At 42.2% G+C, this 16196-nt stretch overlaps 1 protein-coding gene across 3 annotated transcripts in view; it reads right to left on the bottom strand.

The window, feature by feature from the left end:
- Window positions 1–16196, bottom strand: part of GSTA4 (glutathione S-transferase alpha 4) — a 30626-nt gene that overhangs the window by 2480 nt on the left and 11950 nt on the right. The window contains exons 6-8 of one of the 3 annotated variants that reach the window (XM_079934689.1): window positions 15246–15377; window positions 11983–12120; window positions 9957–10221 (exon numbers count right to left, since the gene is read on the bottom strand). In XM_079934689.1, the coding sequence (XP_079790815.1) occupies window positions 11998–12120; window positions 15246–15377 (255 nt within the window). In that variant the 3' untranslated portion in view covers window positions 9957–10221; window positions 11983–11997. The other 2 variants (XM_079934690.1, XM_079934688.1) reach the window with 2 other exon arrangements.

The following is a 16196-nucleotide window of genomic DNA, read 5'->3' as shown; positions in this document are numbered from 1 at the left end:
CAAACGCAGTACAGCTCTAACAGAGCTTCCGTTTTTTCAGATTTCACTCTATTCTCATCAGCAGTAGGAAACGTTACAGTCCTGGATCCTGGAGGTGGAGGAGGGGACTTGCTGCGCTGTGCACCCCCCTCCCCCAGTTCTCGTCCGCCCCTCCCCCACTGCCTCCTGGGCTGAGGGGATTGGAGGGTCCTGGGAGGCGGGGACTTGGGGGGGCCATCTTAGATGTCAGCCCTACCCCGCCCTTCTCCCCGCCGTAGGATCCGAGCGCGCAGCTGTCACCGACCCGGAGCCTGTGCCACACCCGCCTCGGCCAAATAGATCCCTGCAGCCTACCTTTTCAAAGACAGGGAAATGCCGGGTTTTAGCTTTCTTCACTATTAAAGCTGGGTTTTCCTCTTTTTCCTCTGGGGGTTAGAACGCAGCCAGCGCCACCATCATAAGTTTCAGGATGCCATGGGCATACATGTAGATCCCGACAAGACAGGGGGACTCTCAGTCGGAGAGGAACCTTTGAGTATGGGGTTTCCTGATTCGCCACTTTTTTTGGTGCAATTAGATATTGGGGAAATGACTTTTTTTTTTAATTGAGGTAGTTGATTTACAATGTTGTGCTAGTTTCTGGTGATTCCGTTATACATACATACATGTATTTGGGAATCTTATGTGACTCTTTGTGCTCACCGTTTTCCCCCACTTACTTCTGCTCACCCCTCGCACATTCTCAAGGCACGTAGGAGGTTGAAGGATGTAACTCGGGAATCCAGAATGGGATTCCAAGGGACAGGATCATTCCCCTCCCCGCCACCACCTCCAAGCCTTCCCTGGTGCCCAAGGTAGCCCCCAAAGCCCAGGGTTACAATGAAGGAGACCCCACTTTAGATAAACAGGACTGTAATCTGCAATCCTACCTTCCTGCCCAAAAGAAGGAGACTTTTTTTCTGGTCGTTAATAACCAGCCACTACTTCGTGTAAAAGTCTCAGCAAATGTCTGTGTGCCCCATTGATGGCTGTCTCTAGCCAGCCAGCTGCCCTTCCTCACCTCTTAGCCTGGGCTCCACAATATTCTGAATTGGGCTCCCAGGTGAACGATGGAGTCTCAGCAGGACTGCAGTCCCCACCCCAAACCTGCCCAGGAGGAACTAGAATAGCAGAGACAGAGGAGGGGCCCAATATCTTTTACAGTCTCACACCCTAGCCAAGAGCCAACTGTTCCCCGGGATTCAGCACTGCAAGACCCTAAGGAGACGGCCAGCTCCTGGGAGGCAGGGATCTTGGCATGGTTCCTCCACCTGCTACAGAAGCAACCCCATGTTACCCCCGACACACAGTGGCTTTTACCTCAGTGTGCCACTTTGAGACAAGCTTCTTCATTTGTTGAGATCTCTGTGTTGGATCTGTCATTCTTTCTTTCAACATCAAACATTCATGGAGCTCCTTCTCTGGCTACAGTTGTAGGTTTGGACGCTCCAAGCATACAAAGATAAATAAGATGCAGTTCCTGTCATCGAAAACCTTACAAACCTTCTATCTGGTGATGGGAATATCCACACTACCAAGAGGTAAGTCAGAATGAAATAAGTGTTTAATAAAAGCATAATATAGTATTACAGCAATAGGTATGTATTACAGAATAGATATATATAAATATGTTTGGTTATTTCAGCCCCTCCCTTCCCTGCCCCATGGCATAATAGGTTAAGGGCCTAAACCAAGTCCTTTAGTCCTTTTTCCTTGACCTCTAATGAATTTAAACAAAGATTAGGATAAACCACAGCTTGGTAATACAGAGGACCAAGTTTATGCTTCAAAAAGTAAACCCAATTCTCACTGTTAAAAAAAGTACATTGTCAAAGCTTAAAAGAACAGGTGCAACGGAAATATTCATTCTGCCCCTGGGAAACAAAGAGCCGGGAACAAAGGAGTTTTTTCTGGATTTCACCCAAAAGGCAAACACTCTGAGAACACAGCTGCTAGAAGAACCAGAACCCAGGGGGTCAAGCTGAGTCTAAACTCACGCCCACCTCTTCAACTCTGCTTTTTGTACTGACCTTGACAGACAGGTTTGTCCTGAATTAAACACACCTGGTTCTCCAAGTAGGCTCCGCGCATGAAACTTTAGACCTTGGAAAATGAGACCCCACCTCTGAAGGCTGTCGAACTTCACCTGGGTGCAGCTTTACCTGAGATGAGCAGGGGTATGCACGGCCCCGCCCAGAGCCCCAGGTGCCCAAGGCAAGGTGGACAGAAAGCAGCCCTAATGGCATGAAAACCTTTGGAGTGTGGGAGTGTGGTCCTTGGGTAACAAACATGCCCTAAATCTTTTTTTTTTTCTTTTCCTTTTTTTTTTTGTGACCATAAAGTAAGCAATGATTTATTTGATAAAAAATAGAAAGCATAAGCCACAACTTTAAAAAATGCACTTATCAGTATTTAAAACTTTGCTCCTTAAAAGGCATTTTTAAGAAAAAGAAAAGGCAAGCCAAATATTGGGAGAAATTATTTGTAAAGCATATCTGATAAAGGGACTCATCCAGAATATATGAAGAACTCTTATATATCAATAATAAAAACAAAAATCAACAATTAAAACAGTGGGCCAAAAAAAAAAAAAAACAAACCAGTGGGCAAAAATTTGAGCAGATAAAATAAAAAATTTTAAATATCTTTTAGAAAATGTGGAAGAACATGTATCTGAGTTAGGCTCTGGGTAGCAGGAAAATCAAAGACCTACATCCAAATTTCAGCTCTCCCTCTCATTTGAGCAAGTTTTTTTAACCTCTCTCAGCCTCAGTTTCCTCATAGTTCCTAATTCATCTGTTTAGTGATGGAAATGTGATGTGTGCAAATTGCTGAACATAGTAAGGAATCAAAAAATGGCACGCGCGCGCACACACACACACACAAACACACACTCACATATCTGTATCTCCAGATTGCAGCAATAGTCACATGTGAGAAAAAAGTCAATTTTGCTTCAAAAAGGAGCGGAAGGCATTCTCTAGAAGTGTGATTTTGGACCAGCAGCACCAGCTGTACCTGGGAACTTGTTAGAAATGTAGAATCTCAGTCCCTGGGCCAGATCTACTGAATCAGAGTCTGCATTTTTCACAAGCTCCCCAGGTGATTCACTTGTACACAGGCAGATCTCAGAGAAATTGTGGGTTCAGTTCCAGACCACAGCCATAAAGCGAATACTGCAATAAAGCGAGTCACTTGACATTTTTTTGGTTTCCCAGTGCCTGTAAAAGTTATGTTCATACTATACTGTAGTCTATTAAGTGTGAAATAGCATTATGTCTAAAAAAACAATGTACATATATTAATTAGAAAACACTATTGCTAAAAAAAAATTCTGGCCATCACCTGAACCTTCAGCAAGTCATAATCTTCTTGCAGTAGTAACGTCAAAGATCACTGATCACCATAACAAATAGAACAATAATGAAAAGTTTCGAAATACCCCAAGAATTACCAAAATGCAGCACAGAGACACAAAGGGAGCAAATGCTGATTGGAAAAATGATGCTGAGAAACTTGCTTGAAGCAGTGTTGTCTCAAAACATCCATTTGTAAACAGCGCAGTATATGCGGAGCACAGTAAAACAAGGTGTGCCTGTAACTAAAATCGAGTTTGAGAAACCAGGTCTAGAGTGAGAACCCAACTAAACTACACCTGGGGCTCAGTGTGTGGCCCCAGGTCCTCCCAGGGTCTGCTGGGCAGGCACGAAGTGCAGAATCTGATGTTTAAAAAGCAGGCTGATGGACTTCCCTGGTGGTGCGGTGGTTAAGAATCCGCCTGCCAATGTAGGGGACACGGGTTCGAGCCCTGGTCCGGGAAGATCCCACATGCCGCGGAGCAACTGGGCCCACGTGCCACAACTACGGAAGCCTGTGCAACCTAGAGCCCATGCTCGGCAACAAGAGAAGCCACCGCAATAAGAAGCCCGCGCACTGCAACGAAGAGTAGTCCCTACTCACCACAACTACAGACAGCCCTCGCACAGCAACGAAGACCCAACACAGCCAAAAAATAAAAAAATAAAATAAAATAACTAAAAAAAAAAAAGCAGGCTGAGCAAATTGTGATGTGCAGGAGTGTATGAGGCTAAGAACAGAGAAAGGGAAGGGGAGAGGAATGAGGGAGAATTATAAGTACGTTTCCGATGTTGGATCATTTATATTGACCCCCTTTAAAAGAAGAATTCCTAAGATGCGAGGCCTCCTCCAATCCCCAGGTTTAACCAAGTACCAGGTGTGTAGGTTCCAGCCTTGGGCAGGTCTGGAAGAGATGTCAGTTTCCTCAACTCTAAAATGAGGAGTTGGTTCAGAATTAGATCATCTTCGTCTCCTCCAGTTTTAACAATCTTTCTGGTCTTATTTCTCTTCCCTTGTATTCATTCGCCCTGTGCTCCTATCTGCTGAACACACACGTTGGGAAATCAGCCAGTCTTCTGGGGTGAAATTCTACTGATAATGTTAACAGTCATTCTGGATAATTTAGGCAAAACAATGCACATTTTTCTTAATTTCAGTTAGGTAAAAAGCAGGCTTTTATTGAATTTTCTAGATAACGGAAGTTTTAAGGGATTAACTTAAGAAGTTGCCAGTTTTAGCAGATGCTTGGGGCCAAAATACAAGACGCCAATTCTTCTTCTTTTTTTTTTATTGGAGTCAAATTGCTTTACAATGTTGTGCAAGATGCCAATTCTAAATCTATTATCACTAGAAATATCCTTGACATTTACTCTGGCTTCTCCAATGGATAAGAACTGCCTAGCTTCGTAACAACCAGCAAGATCAAAATCCGTCACCAAGACAAAAAATTCTCCGAGAGAATCCTGTATTCCCCACAGAATTTAAATATGCCAGTTTGGAAAGATGTAGCATTATTCTAGCTTTAAGTGTATAATGTTTCAGAGAAAGAATATGTTAAAGTTGAAAGAACAATATTAACAGCACAACCAAGACTTTCAGTATAGCTTTAACATTACAGCTCATTTTTTAAAAATTAATTTTTAGTGGAATATTGTTGCTTTACATTGTTGTGTTAGTTTCTACTGTACAGCAAAATGAATCAGCTATACCTATACATATATCCCCTCTTTTTTTGATTTCTTTCCCATTTAAGTCACTACAGAACACTGAGTAGAGTTCCCTGTGCTATACAGTAGGTTCTCGTTAGTTATATATCTTATACATAGTATCAATAGTGTATATATGTCAATCCCAATCTCCCAATTCCTCCCACCCCCACCTTTCCCCCTTGGTATCCATATAATTGTTCACTAGGTCTGTGTCTCTATTTCGGCTCTGCAAATAAGATCATCTCTACCATTTTTCTAGATTCCACATATATGCATTAACATACAATATTTATTTTTCTCTTTCTTATTTCACTCTGTTATGACAGTCTCTAGGTCCATCCACATCTCTACAGATGACCCATTTTCGTTCCTTTTTACGGCTGAGTAATATTCCAGCGTATATATGTACCACATCTTCTTTATCCATTCCTCTGTTGATGGACACTTAGGTTGCTTCCATGTCCTGACTATTGTAAATAGTGCTGCAATGAACATTGGGGTGCATGTGTCTTTTTGAATTATGGTTTTCTCTGCTTATATGCCCAGTAGTGGGATTGCTGGGTCGTATGGTAGTTCTATTTTTAGTTTTTTAAGGACCCTCCATACTGTTCTCCATAGTGGCTGTATCAATTTACATGCCCACCAACAATGCATGAGGGTTCCCCTTTCTCCACACCCTCTCCAGCATTTATTGTTTGTAGGTTTTTTGATGATGGCCATTCTGACCAGTGTGAGGTGATACCTCATTGTAGTTTTGATTTGTATTTCTCTAATAATTAGTGATGTTGAGCAGCTTTACATGTGTGTGTTGGCCATCTGCATGTCTTCTTTGGAGAATGTCTATTTAGGTCTTCTGCCCATTTTTGATTGGGTTTTTTTTTGTTGTTGTTTGTTTGTTTTATATATAACAAACCCACAGCAAACATTATTCTCAATGGTGAAAAACTGAAAGCATTTCCTCTAGGATCAGGAAAAAGACAAGGATGTCCACTCTCACCACTATTATTCAACACAGTTTTGGAAGTCCTAGCCATCGCAATCAGAGAAGAAAAAGAAATAGAAGGAATCCAAATTGGAAAAGAAGAGGTAAAACTGTCACTGTTTGCAGATGACATGATACTATACATAGAAAATCCTAAAGATGCCACCAGAAAACTACTAGAGCTAATCAATGAATTTGGTAAAGTCACAGGATACAAAATTAATACACAGATATCTCTTGCATTCCTATACACTAACAACGAAAGATCAGAAAGAGAAATTAAGGAAACACTCCCATTTAGCATTGCAACAAAAAGAATAAAACACCTAGGAATAAACCTACATAAGGAGGCAAAAGGCCTGTATGCAGAAAACTATAAGATACTGATGAAAGGCCACATTTAATTGATTATGAATGATTTCTCTTCTATTTTTCTATTTATGACATATTAGCAAAATACTTATTTGGTTGGATTTGACATATTAATTAGTTGGATTTGACATGCTACCAAAGGGAAAGTATCCTACAGGGAACTAGCCCCCCGGGAAAAAGAGCTCAAGTGTTTACATGGCATTTTTAAGACACAAACAACTGAACCCTATTCCAGGGTGGGGAGGGAGTAGGGGTTACTTACGTAATAGGATGGTTAGGGAGGTAGTTCTGTTCCAAGCTCACATGCTAATAAGCCTCTTCTGTGGAGAGCCCTATATTTCAGTTATAGAAATGAAATTTCCTTTCCGTTAGGGTCTAATGGATTGATTCATATTGACATCTCCCCAAGGCTAACAAACTTACTTAAATGAAAAATACAGCTGAGCCGAGAAGGAGACGTCACCCCAGGTTGCTTGGAGAATAAACAAAGTGAACCACTACATGGCCCACTGCTGTTTCAAGACTGGAGCAAGTCCTAGAAAAATCTGTGCCTGGACTTGACTTAGATACTCCTGCTTTCAAGTTGGTGCCATCCCCTGGGGAGGCAGGATCCCAGAGGAAGACCCCAGTGTCACATCATTTGGATGGAATCTTCCAAGCATCCGACGAAGGCAGGAGGTTGAGTTTACCCGTTAGGCACCTGGCACAGAGTGGGTGATGCCTGTGTTCTTTCCAACTGTGTCCAAAAACATGAGATTTGGCAGAGGAGGAAAAAAATGTAATGGCTCAAGAATTAATAAATGCTTAAGTTCTACCAAGCGTGTTATCAACTGAAGCACCACATACTTAGTTCTGAAATTACATTTAACGTGCGACACGGTGTGGGGGGCACTTTAACGTATGATATTATGCACATTTCATGCACAAGCAATGAAAGTCTTCAAAGGCTTTGTCTAGATGTACATTTGCATCTCGTTTTCATTTATGTATCGACTCGAAAGAAAAAAATATCTCTGCCTTTTATTTGATATAGACAAGTTTAGAAATAATAGTCATTAAGTTAACCATAAAGTTAAAACAACCGCTAACTACAAGTTGCAAATTTGGCCATAAAAACTATCCAACCAAGGCCAAAAAGAGTGGATAAGAACATCACCACTAACCTTAGCTTTTCCTGGCTCTTGTCTTGGGGTGCTGTGTGTGGATTAAGTGAGGGTTTATAACCCTTTCCATTCTAATTGAAATCTCCACCCCCTCAAGGGATTGGCCAATGAGCATTCCAGTTTGTACACACCTCTGGGGCTTCACTTTACATCCCTTGTTTGGGTATTTGATAGAGCATCAGGATACTCAAGTAAGAAGAAAGTAAGATTCCACTAGCTCATTCAACAAATATTTACTAAGTACCACTCTGTGCCAGGTACCGTTTTAGGCCCTGGGTCTACAATGGTAGGCATGACAGACCCAGTGTCATCGGTGGTGCTTACATTCTAGTTGGGGAAGATAGGCAGTCTAAATATATAAACAAATAAATGCAGTGTATTCAAAATAATAATGGTAACAATATATCACATGATTATAGCTTATGAATAAATGAGATCTACGACAATAGTGTTATAAGTGGTAGGAGGGAGGAATTGGGAATATAGTTATAAGGTACCCACACTACCCGTGAAGTGGTATAGTGTTATTTCAAAGTGGTCTTAGTGTAGTTGCATAAACATATTGGAAACTTTAGAACAACCACTAAAACTTAAAAACAAAAAAAAAACAACTATAATTGACATGCTAAGAGAGGAGAGAAAATGGGATCATATAAAATGCTCAATTAAAACCAGAGAAGCACTGCAAAGTGAAGGAGCTGTTACCGTGGAGGATTCCTGGACTGAATGTCAATATTATGACAGAGTGTGAGTGTGTTTCGTGTTTGGTAATTGCAATCATTGTTGCTTTTGTTGTGGCCATCCATTTACAATGCTTGGTGTCAGTTTATTTCTCTCTTGTAAAAATAAAATACAGTGTGTGTGAAAATAAATAAATAAATAATAATAAAATAAAATAAAACCAGAGAAGGCAGAAAAAGAGTGGAAGACAAAAAAAAGGTGGGGGAGAAACAAAGAACCAGGGCAACAAGTAGAAAACGGCCACAAACATGGTAGAGATTAATGCAACTACATCGATAATCATTTTAAATGTGAATGTCTTAAATACACCAATTTTAAGACAGAGGCTATTGTGAGTGGCTTAAGACTCAATTCTGTGTTTTCCATAAGAAACCCACTTTAAATATAAAGACACAGATTGATTAAACAGAGAAGATTGCCGGGGGGTGTCGAGTGCTCTGAAGAAAATAAAATAGGGTGGTGAAAAAGAGGTATGGAGTGTGTGGGGTGAGCTACAGAGTTCGTGATCAGAGGGTTCCCTTAGGTGGGGATGTTGGCGCTAATAGAGCAAGAAGCCCACCATGGAATCTTCTGGAAAGAGGGAACAGGAGCAGGTATGAGAGCTGGGGCTGGCGGCTGTTTGCCGCAGACACTGCCCCCTAGAATTCACCTTCTGCTGACCCGTCCCCAGGAGCCTGGCACCTCCATGCATCGCCCCGCCCCCCAGGCACCTGGTCCAGAGCGTCAGGCGTTCCCTCGGGCACCCAGTCCGCCAAAGCCCCTCTGAGTGGCTTAGGCTGGGTCCCAGGCTCATTAGGCGCTGCAGGTCCTCCTCTGTCAGACACCAGAGCCCCACACCCGTCCAGCTCCCCCTTTTGTCCCAGACACTGGAGGACCCACGAAGGCGTGCACTTTTACCCCGTTGGCTCAGCTGCTGTGGTGTCTAGCCGGTGAGCCTCGTGGGTGCCCTCTGCTCCGGCTCCCGGCCTCACGGGTCCTACCTAGTTCACTCCTGAACGCTCAACACACTGACGTCTTTGAGGACAACCATCTGCTGCCTGACCGCCTGCTCTTTCACTGGAGTCTGGTGGCTCGTGAAGATGGGAGGGTGGAGGGTGTTGAGACTAAAGGGTCTGGACCCAAAAGCTGGGGGACTCTACCTGTGCAGGATGGGGAAGGGGATTGTTTCCAACGTGGGAAGTGAACTGCGCAATTTAAGGTCACGTGACCGTGAGCAGAAAGACGTGGGAACCTGTCTTCAGAGGAAGCAGCTTGGCCTGTCCTATTTATTTTCTCTAATCCTCCAATTCAGTGCAGAAGCCAACTTCCTCCCTGGTTGTTTTCTCAAAGAGCCAGCCTTGAGGGCCCTCTTGTGTCTAAGAGAATTAAAACTCCCAAAGCACTGTTTGCACTACGGCTTACAGTCTACACAGCAGGCCCTTGAGTAATAGTATCAGGCAGTGGCCCTGGGTAGCAAAATCCCGCCCAAATGGTCTTAGCTCAAATTTCCTGTCGTCCCATAAAACTCAATGATAGAGACCCCTCGGTGTAATCACGTCAATGTCTGGTTCCCACGTGTAAATTAATCTCCAAATGAGTGTAAAGCATTTCCCCTCCCTGAAGAGTTGGAAGGAGTAATCCAAAAGCCCGCCCTCGCTCAGAAACCAACTGCAGGTTCAGGGAGTGTCCCCCAAACACCCTCAGGTCTGGTAATCTGCTGGAAGTACTCGCAGAACTCACAGAAAACGGTCCTACTCACAGCTTCGGTTTATTACACGGAGAGGATACAGATAGAAATCGGCCCAGGGAAGAGATGCACAGGGCAGAGTCCAGGAATGTTCCAGGCTCGGAGCGCTCAGAGGTCTTCATTCTGCAGAGTCATGGACAGCGCTAACTCCTCCTGACAAGCATATGTGACAACAGAATTCTGTCACTGGGGAAGCCCACCCGCGTCTGAGTCCAGAAATTTACAGGAGCGCCATCGTGTGGGCATGACTGACCGCCCACGTGGCTGATCTGTCTCCAGCCCCTCCAGAGTGGAGCTGACCCCACATGACCCGGAGCCCCTGCCCAACATCATATTGTTGGTGTGGCTCAAAGCCTACACCCGAAATCATATAGTTGTTATCTGGCTGGCCCAGGGCCCCCGGCAAACAGAGATACTCCTATTGGGCATGTCTCTGGATAGTAAAATCCCACCAAAACGGTAGGAGAGGTTCCAAGGCTTAGAGATCACCTCCCAGAAGCCAAGGCCAGACCTGTCTCTGGGGAAGGTGAGACTCTTTACTGCATCCCCATCCCCATTTTCTTCTTTTTGTTCTCTTGCTCCCAGGAGGCTGGCGGAAACATCAGCCGGGACCACCAGTGCTCCTCAGGCCCGCCCGGTGGTGCACCTGCTGCCCTGCCTCTGCTCCTTTAGTAGTTCTAAATATTAGAGCGACGACAGAGTGCTTGCATTGTGAAAATGTGAAGACAGAGAACAATCTTCACGTCTGTGTTGCATTTTCCTCTAATAAAACCCTGAGGGGCTTGCATTGACTGGGACAGGCATTAAGGATCACCTCGCAACTGTCTGTTTTTCACATCTGGGCAAAAATCCCTCCTGTAGTAAGGAATGAGTGTGTCCACTTAATGAGACGCGGATCAAACACTTGCCTTTTTCCCGTTTTTAAATTCCTACTTATTAGACACTCTTAAAGCGGCAATTCTTTCTTTTCTAAAATTACTTCTGCTGTTGACACATCTATCTTGCCTACTGCGTGGTGAATTTTTTCTAAAGCAAAATATTCTGATCTAGGCCTCTGATCTAAGGTTTTGTCTCCTGGCACCATGCTTGGCACATAACAGGTGCTCAATTAATATTTGAGATGTAAGTCAACACATGTTTAAAGCAGTATTAATAAGCCATACTTTTAGTTCTGAAATGCAAAAAATTAGAAGCCTCCAAATAACCATTTGGGTAGTAAGAGGACAAAAGTTAAATATATTTATATTTTCTTATATTTGTGTCAAATATAACTGGAAGGATTATACAAATGATAATGATGTTTGCCTGTAGGGAGCAGAACCAAAGAAAACTGGGGGGACAGGGCTGAAAAGAACACTTCCAACTGTATAGCCTTTTATACTTTTTTGATATTTGAACCATGTGAATGTATTCCAAACGATTTAATTTAAAAATTCTAGCAGCAGGGCAATGAATTATAAATCCTTTATTTTGGCAAATATCAATGGCATTCATTACTACCATGGATCTATTATTATTATAGCTCAGAGGAGAGTTACTATCTAGTGAATTCCATTGTTATTAGACACTGAAAACAGGAAGAGACTGGAGGGGGTTGAGAATGGGATAAGGAGAGGAGAAAAGAAGCTCAGGGGACAACATGAAGTCCTACCCATCCTTGTTCCCAGAAAATGAGTAGACAGAGCAGATCTAACTTAAATGCCAGCCCCTCCAAAAAGGTGTTCAGAAGAGGTCCCGTAACAATCACTCACTGGACAAAAAAGGTTGATGTTTCTAAAAGAGATCTCCTTGAAATGAAAGACCAACTTAGGAACAATATACACAGCACCACGACAGAGCTGGATCACGGCAGCCTGGCTTCAATTAAGACACAACTGTGGACACAGCGATTTCTGGGGGACAGCGCTCACTCACGGCCGTGCTGCTGTCCTACGGCATGAAGATGTTGTACACGGTTCTCACGTAGATGTCATCCGGGGGAGGCTTCCTCTTGCTGCCAGGTTCAAGGAATTTCTTAATTGTAGGGATATTACTTATTTTCACTGTGAACTCCTGCAAAGGGAAAACGCAAAAGTTCAAGGCTAAAAGCAAAGGTATTCATTTCTACGAAAATAGGGCGGTGCAAAATGGCCCATCAGTTTGGGGTTAGTAGATGCAAACTATTACATATAGAATGGATAAACAATAAGTCCCTACCGTACAGCACAGGGAACTATATTCAATATCCTGGGATAAACCACAATAGTAAAGAATATAAAAAAGAATGTAATAGATATGTGTATAACTGAGTCATTTTGCTGTACAGCAGAAATTAACACTGTAAATCAACTATGCTTCAACAAAAAAGTAAACAAAAAAAAAAAACCCAAAATGGTCCATCAGAATACATTCAATAAATATTTGCTATAGAGATCCAAATAGAACTGTCATCCAGCACCTGTTTAGGGTCTGATCTCTTGGTATGATCATTTATAATCTCTGCCAACAGTGGCTGGAATCTAGGCCAGGCTCTATACAAATCTCACAGTTCATACCAAGATGTGAACTCTTTTCAGAGACAGAAAAATAAAAAAGATACTTAGGATAGGAGTATACTTGCTTACATGAAAAAAGGAAGGACGAAAAAGACATAGGAAGTACCTTAAATGTATTGATCTCAGAAAAAATGCATTTAAATAAAAGTCACTTAAATAAAATTGTTTTAAAAATTCATCAGCTAGTACAAGTTACATTTTAGGATTCAGCTGCCTTGACAGTTTTACTCCTATTAACAAATGAATCCTCTTTCTGGCTGTGTGTGAAAGATGGCCAGTTGCATTTTTTTGTAGCCAAGGGCTCAGTTATCAGATACCAGATATTCACGTTAACTGTAATGGAAGAAAAAAAATCTTATTTTTCATTCATAGAGTCAAATCTTACCAATTTTCAGTAATTAAGAAGAAAAATCCACTTGATCTGGTGAAAATTCTGAACTATACAAAGAACTGTATATCCATCATATATAAGTATTCTAACAAAATCTTTCAAAATAAAGAGGTCACTTATTTAAAAAGCTACTATTTATTAAATGTCTACTATGTACAAAGCACAGCCTTAATTAAGCAGGCATACAAACATTCATACATATATCACTAATATTAACAAAAACTCTAATAATTATGTCAATTAATTCTATGTAAATATGACAATCTTCTTTTCTTATTACTTATTTGAACTATTTGTATTATGGTATTTGTATTATTTGTGTTATTACCAATAATTAGAAGCTTTTTCCAAAGGATTTATCGTTTCAAGATTTACCTGGGGCTTACACATGTCATGTATAATAAAAATTTTGTGACTTTTGACTTTTTTTTCCCCCTTTAATCAATGCAAGAGTGACCCTTTAATTTAATCAGATCTGGTGTTAGATTTTGAAGTCCTTTAATATTGATACTTGACCTGTTCAAGTATTAAATTTGTTTACACAGAAGTACCTGGGATTTAAAAACAAATTGTTAGCATCATGGATGGAAAATATCCACAGGTCCTTGGGTCATTTCAGGGATCTATTGGTATTAAAGTCAAACTTTAAAACGCCCATCTCGGGCTTCCCTGGTGGCGCAGTGGTTGAGAGTCCGCCTGCCAATTCAGGGGACACAGGTTCGTGCCCCGGTCCCGGAAGATCCCACATGCCGTGGAGCGGCTGGGCCCGTGAGCCATGGCCGCTGAGCCTGTGCGTCCGGAACCTGTGCTCCGCGACGGAAGAGGCCACAGCAGTAAGAGACCCGCGTACCGCAAAAAAAAAAAAAAAAAAAAAAAAAAGAAGCCCATCTCTGTGCCTGCAGGAAGAAAGGAACAGAGAGCTAAACTATATAATGGCTATTTGCCTTGTTGAAGATTTCTGTTCTCATTTTCTGGGTCTATGTATTTAACTAGTGGTTGCTGTCCTCATTAGTATGTCCAAATGATGTTCACTACACTTGGGAAAAAATTTTTTTTAAAGTATATGTGTTACTACTCTTTGGAGATTTAGCGTGTGTCTCTCTTGGCTTTTGATAACTTGGTCAAAGATGTGTCCATCTGGTCTTTATAGGGGGTTGGCAACCTTTCTCTATAAAGGACCAGTTAGTAAATATTCTAGGCTTTGCAGGCCGTATGGTCTGTATCAGAACGACTCACCTCTGCTGTGGTAGCACAGAAGCAGCCTTAGACAACGCATAAGTGAATGGGCCTGGCTTTGTGCCAATGAAATGTATTTACGGACACTGAAATTCGAACTTCACATAATTTCATGTGTCAGGAAGTATCACTATTCTTTTGATAGTTTTTCAACCATTTAAAAATGTAAAGACCACTCTTAGCTCAAGAGTGATACAAAAACACGTGGCAGGCCTGATTTGGCCCAAGGGGCCAACCCACCAGCACAGAAGAAAGCCCATTGCATTTGGAGATAAAAGGCTAAGATTCTAGACAAAGTTGAGATACCCATTAACGAGGCCATCAGGCTGCTGACGTCTTTACCCTGGGTCTCTATTTCTTCATATGTATTCAATATATTGAAGGCATTGGATGAAACTTGCTTTTTAAAGCCCTTTTCTGCTTCTAAATTCTATGATCGATCCTGCAAGAATAACACCGAAACATAAACTGAGTCACGCACAAAAGTCTGTCCTTGGAATCTGAGGAAGAAGAATGGTGAGAATTCTCTGGGGTGATGTTTAGGGTGCCTCTTATTAGCTCTCAGAATTCAGACTCCAAAATTTCCAATTTGAGACCATGTTATTTCTGAGAAAGGGAGCCACACCCTGATGACGAGGCTGTTTTTGACGGTGACTCTCGGGTCCTCCCGTCAGCACATACAGCACAAGCAGATGAGCAGCCCCTGGTCCCTACAACTACGTCTACAGCAGGTCCCTACTGGCAAACTGTGTATGGAGTTTGTTGCAAGAGTGTTAGTCATGCAACAATACCGAGGGACAACTTCTTTCACACGTAAACGATCTTTCAGCTCTAAGGGTCTGGGAACCAGAAAACTAATTTCAAGTCTGCACCTTCGTTTCATTTTACTAACTAGAACCTAAAAGAATTACACACACACATGCGCACACACACACATACACAGCCTACCAAACAACAGATATCGAAGGAAGGCCTCAGAGTTCTGGGCCAATCTTCTCAAACGTTGTTTTATGTACCTGGAGGTGAGGAAAGGCAGACAGGATATTAGGAATTTTCTCTTCTAGAGCCAAAATGGTCTGGAGTAGAATTATGTCTGCAAGGCTCAGCTGATTACCAACAAGAAACCTTTGTCCATGACCCCGTAAAACCTGCAGGGTATAAACATTTTACATTGGTTATAATACTTGAGATGGAGAAAATGATGAAGCTGTGGAATCAGTGCCGTATCTGAGAAGGGCTGAAACTACAACCTTGTCCTTTTATCCTTTTACGAATAACATCAACTAAGAAGAAGTTCCCCATATGAGAGGGACAGAGCAAAAAAGGTGCAGAAATGAAAGCATCCTTAAGTATCTGCTTCACATCAGAACGAGACCCTAAAAAAGGGAAGGACTAGTAATTCTAGATTTAGCATCCAGGGCTTTAAAAGGATACCTCTATCCCATAAATGTATCTACAGAAAAGAATCAGCCCTGATGCATTCAGGGGGAGTGATGTAAGACGTAAGCCACTGGTCCTGTCCAAGGAGTCTGATCTCATTTGCCAGTTCTGTGTTTCTGTGTGTCAGGACTCACAGTCATAAACTAGACATGACAGTAAAAAAGCAGGCTTCCTTTCACATCTTCTAAGACAGGGAACATTGAAAGAATGAGAGTTCATCCTGACTCCCATTTTGAGAGTAACACAGGTGCAGAGATTCATAGGCATAGACGGTGATCGGGAAGGGGCAAGGGACAGTGGTAGAACAGGGAAGATGCCCTTTGCGGATGCCCATGAGTGTGAGTATGTGTTTACGTGTGTGTGACAAGGACCCTAATATGACTCCAAATCAAACAGAGTTACTGGAGCCAGACAGGGAGAGGACGAAGAGTCCAGAGTTGCAGTCCTGGCTCCTGACTTAGGCATGTCACCCAGTCTCTCTGTGATTCTATTTCATTACGGGTAAAAAGAAGGTGACAATTATTTAG

The sequence above is a fragment of the Stenella coeruleoalba genome, assembly GCF_951394435.1.
Source record: "Stenella coeruleoalba genome assembly, chromosome: 10".
Classification (NCBI taxonomy): domain Eukaryota; kingdom Metazoa; phylum Chordata; class Mammalia; order Artiodactyla; family Delphinidae; genus Stenella; species Stenella coeruleoalba.
This window is presented reverse-complemented; position numbering and strand designations above follow the sequence as displayed.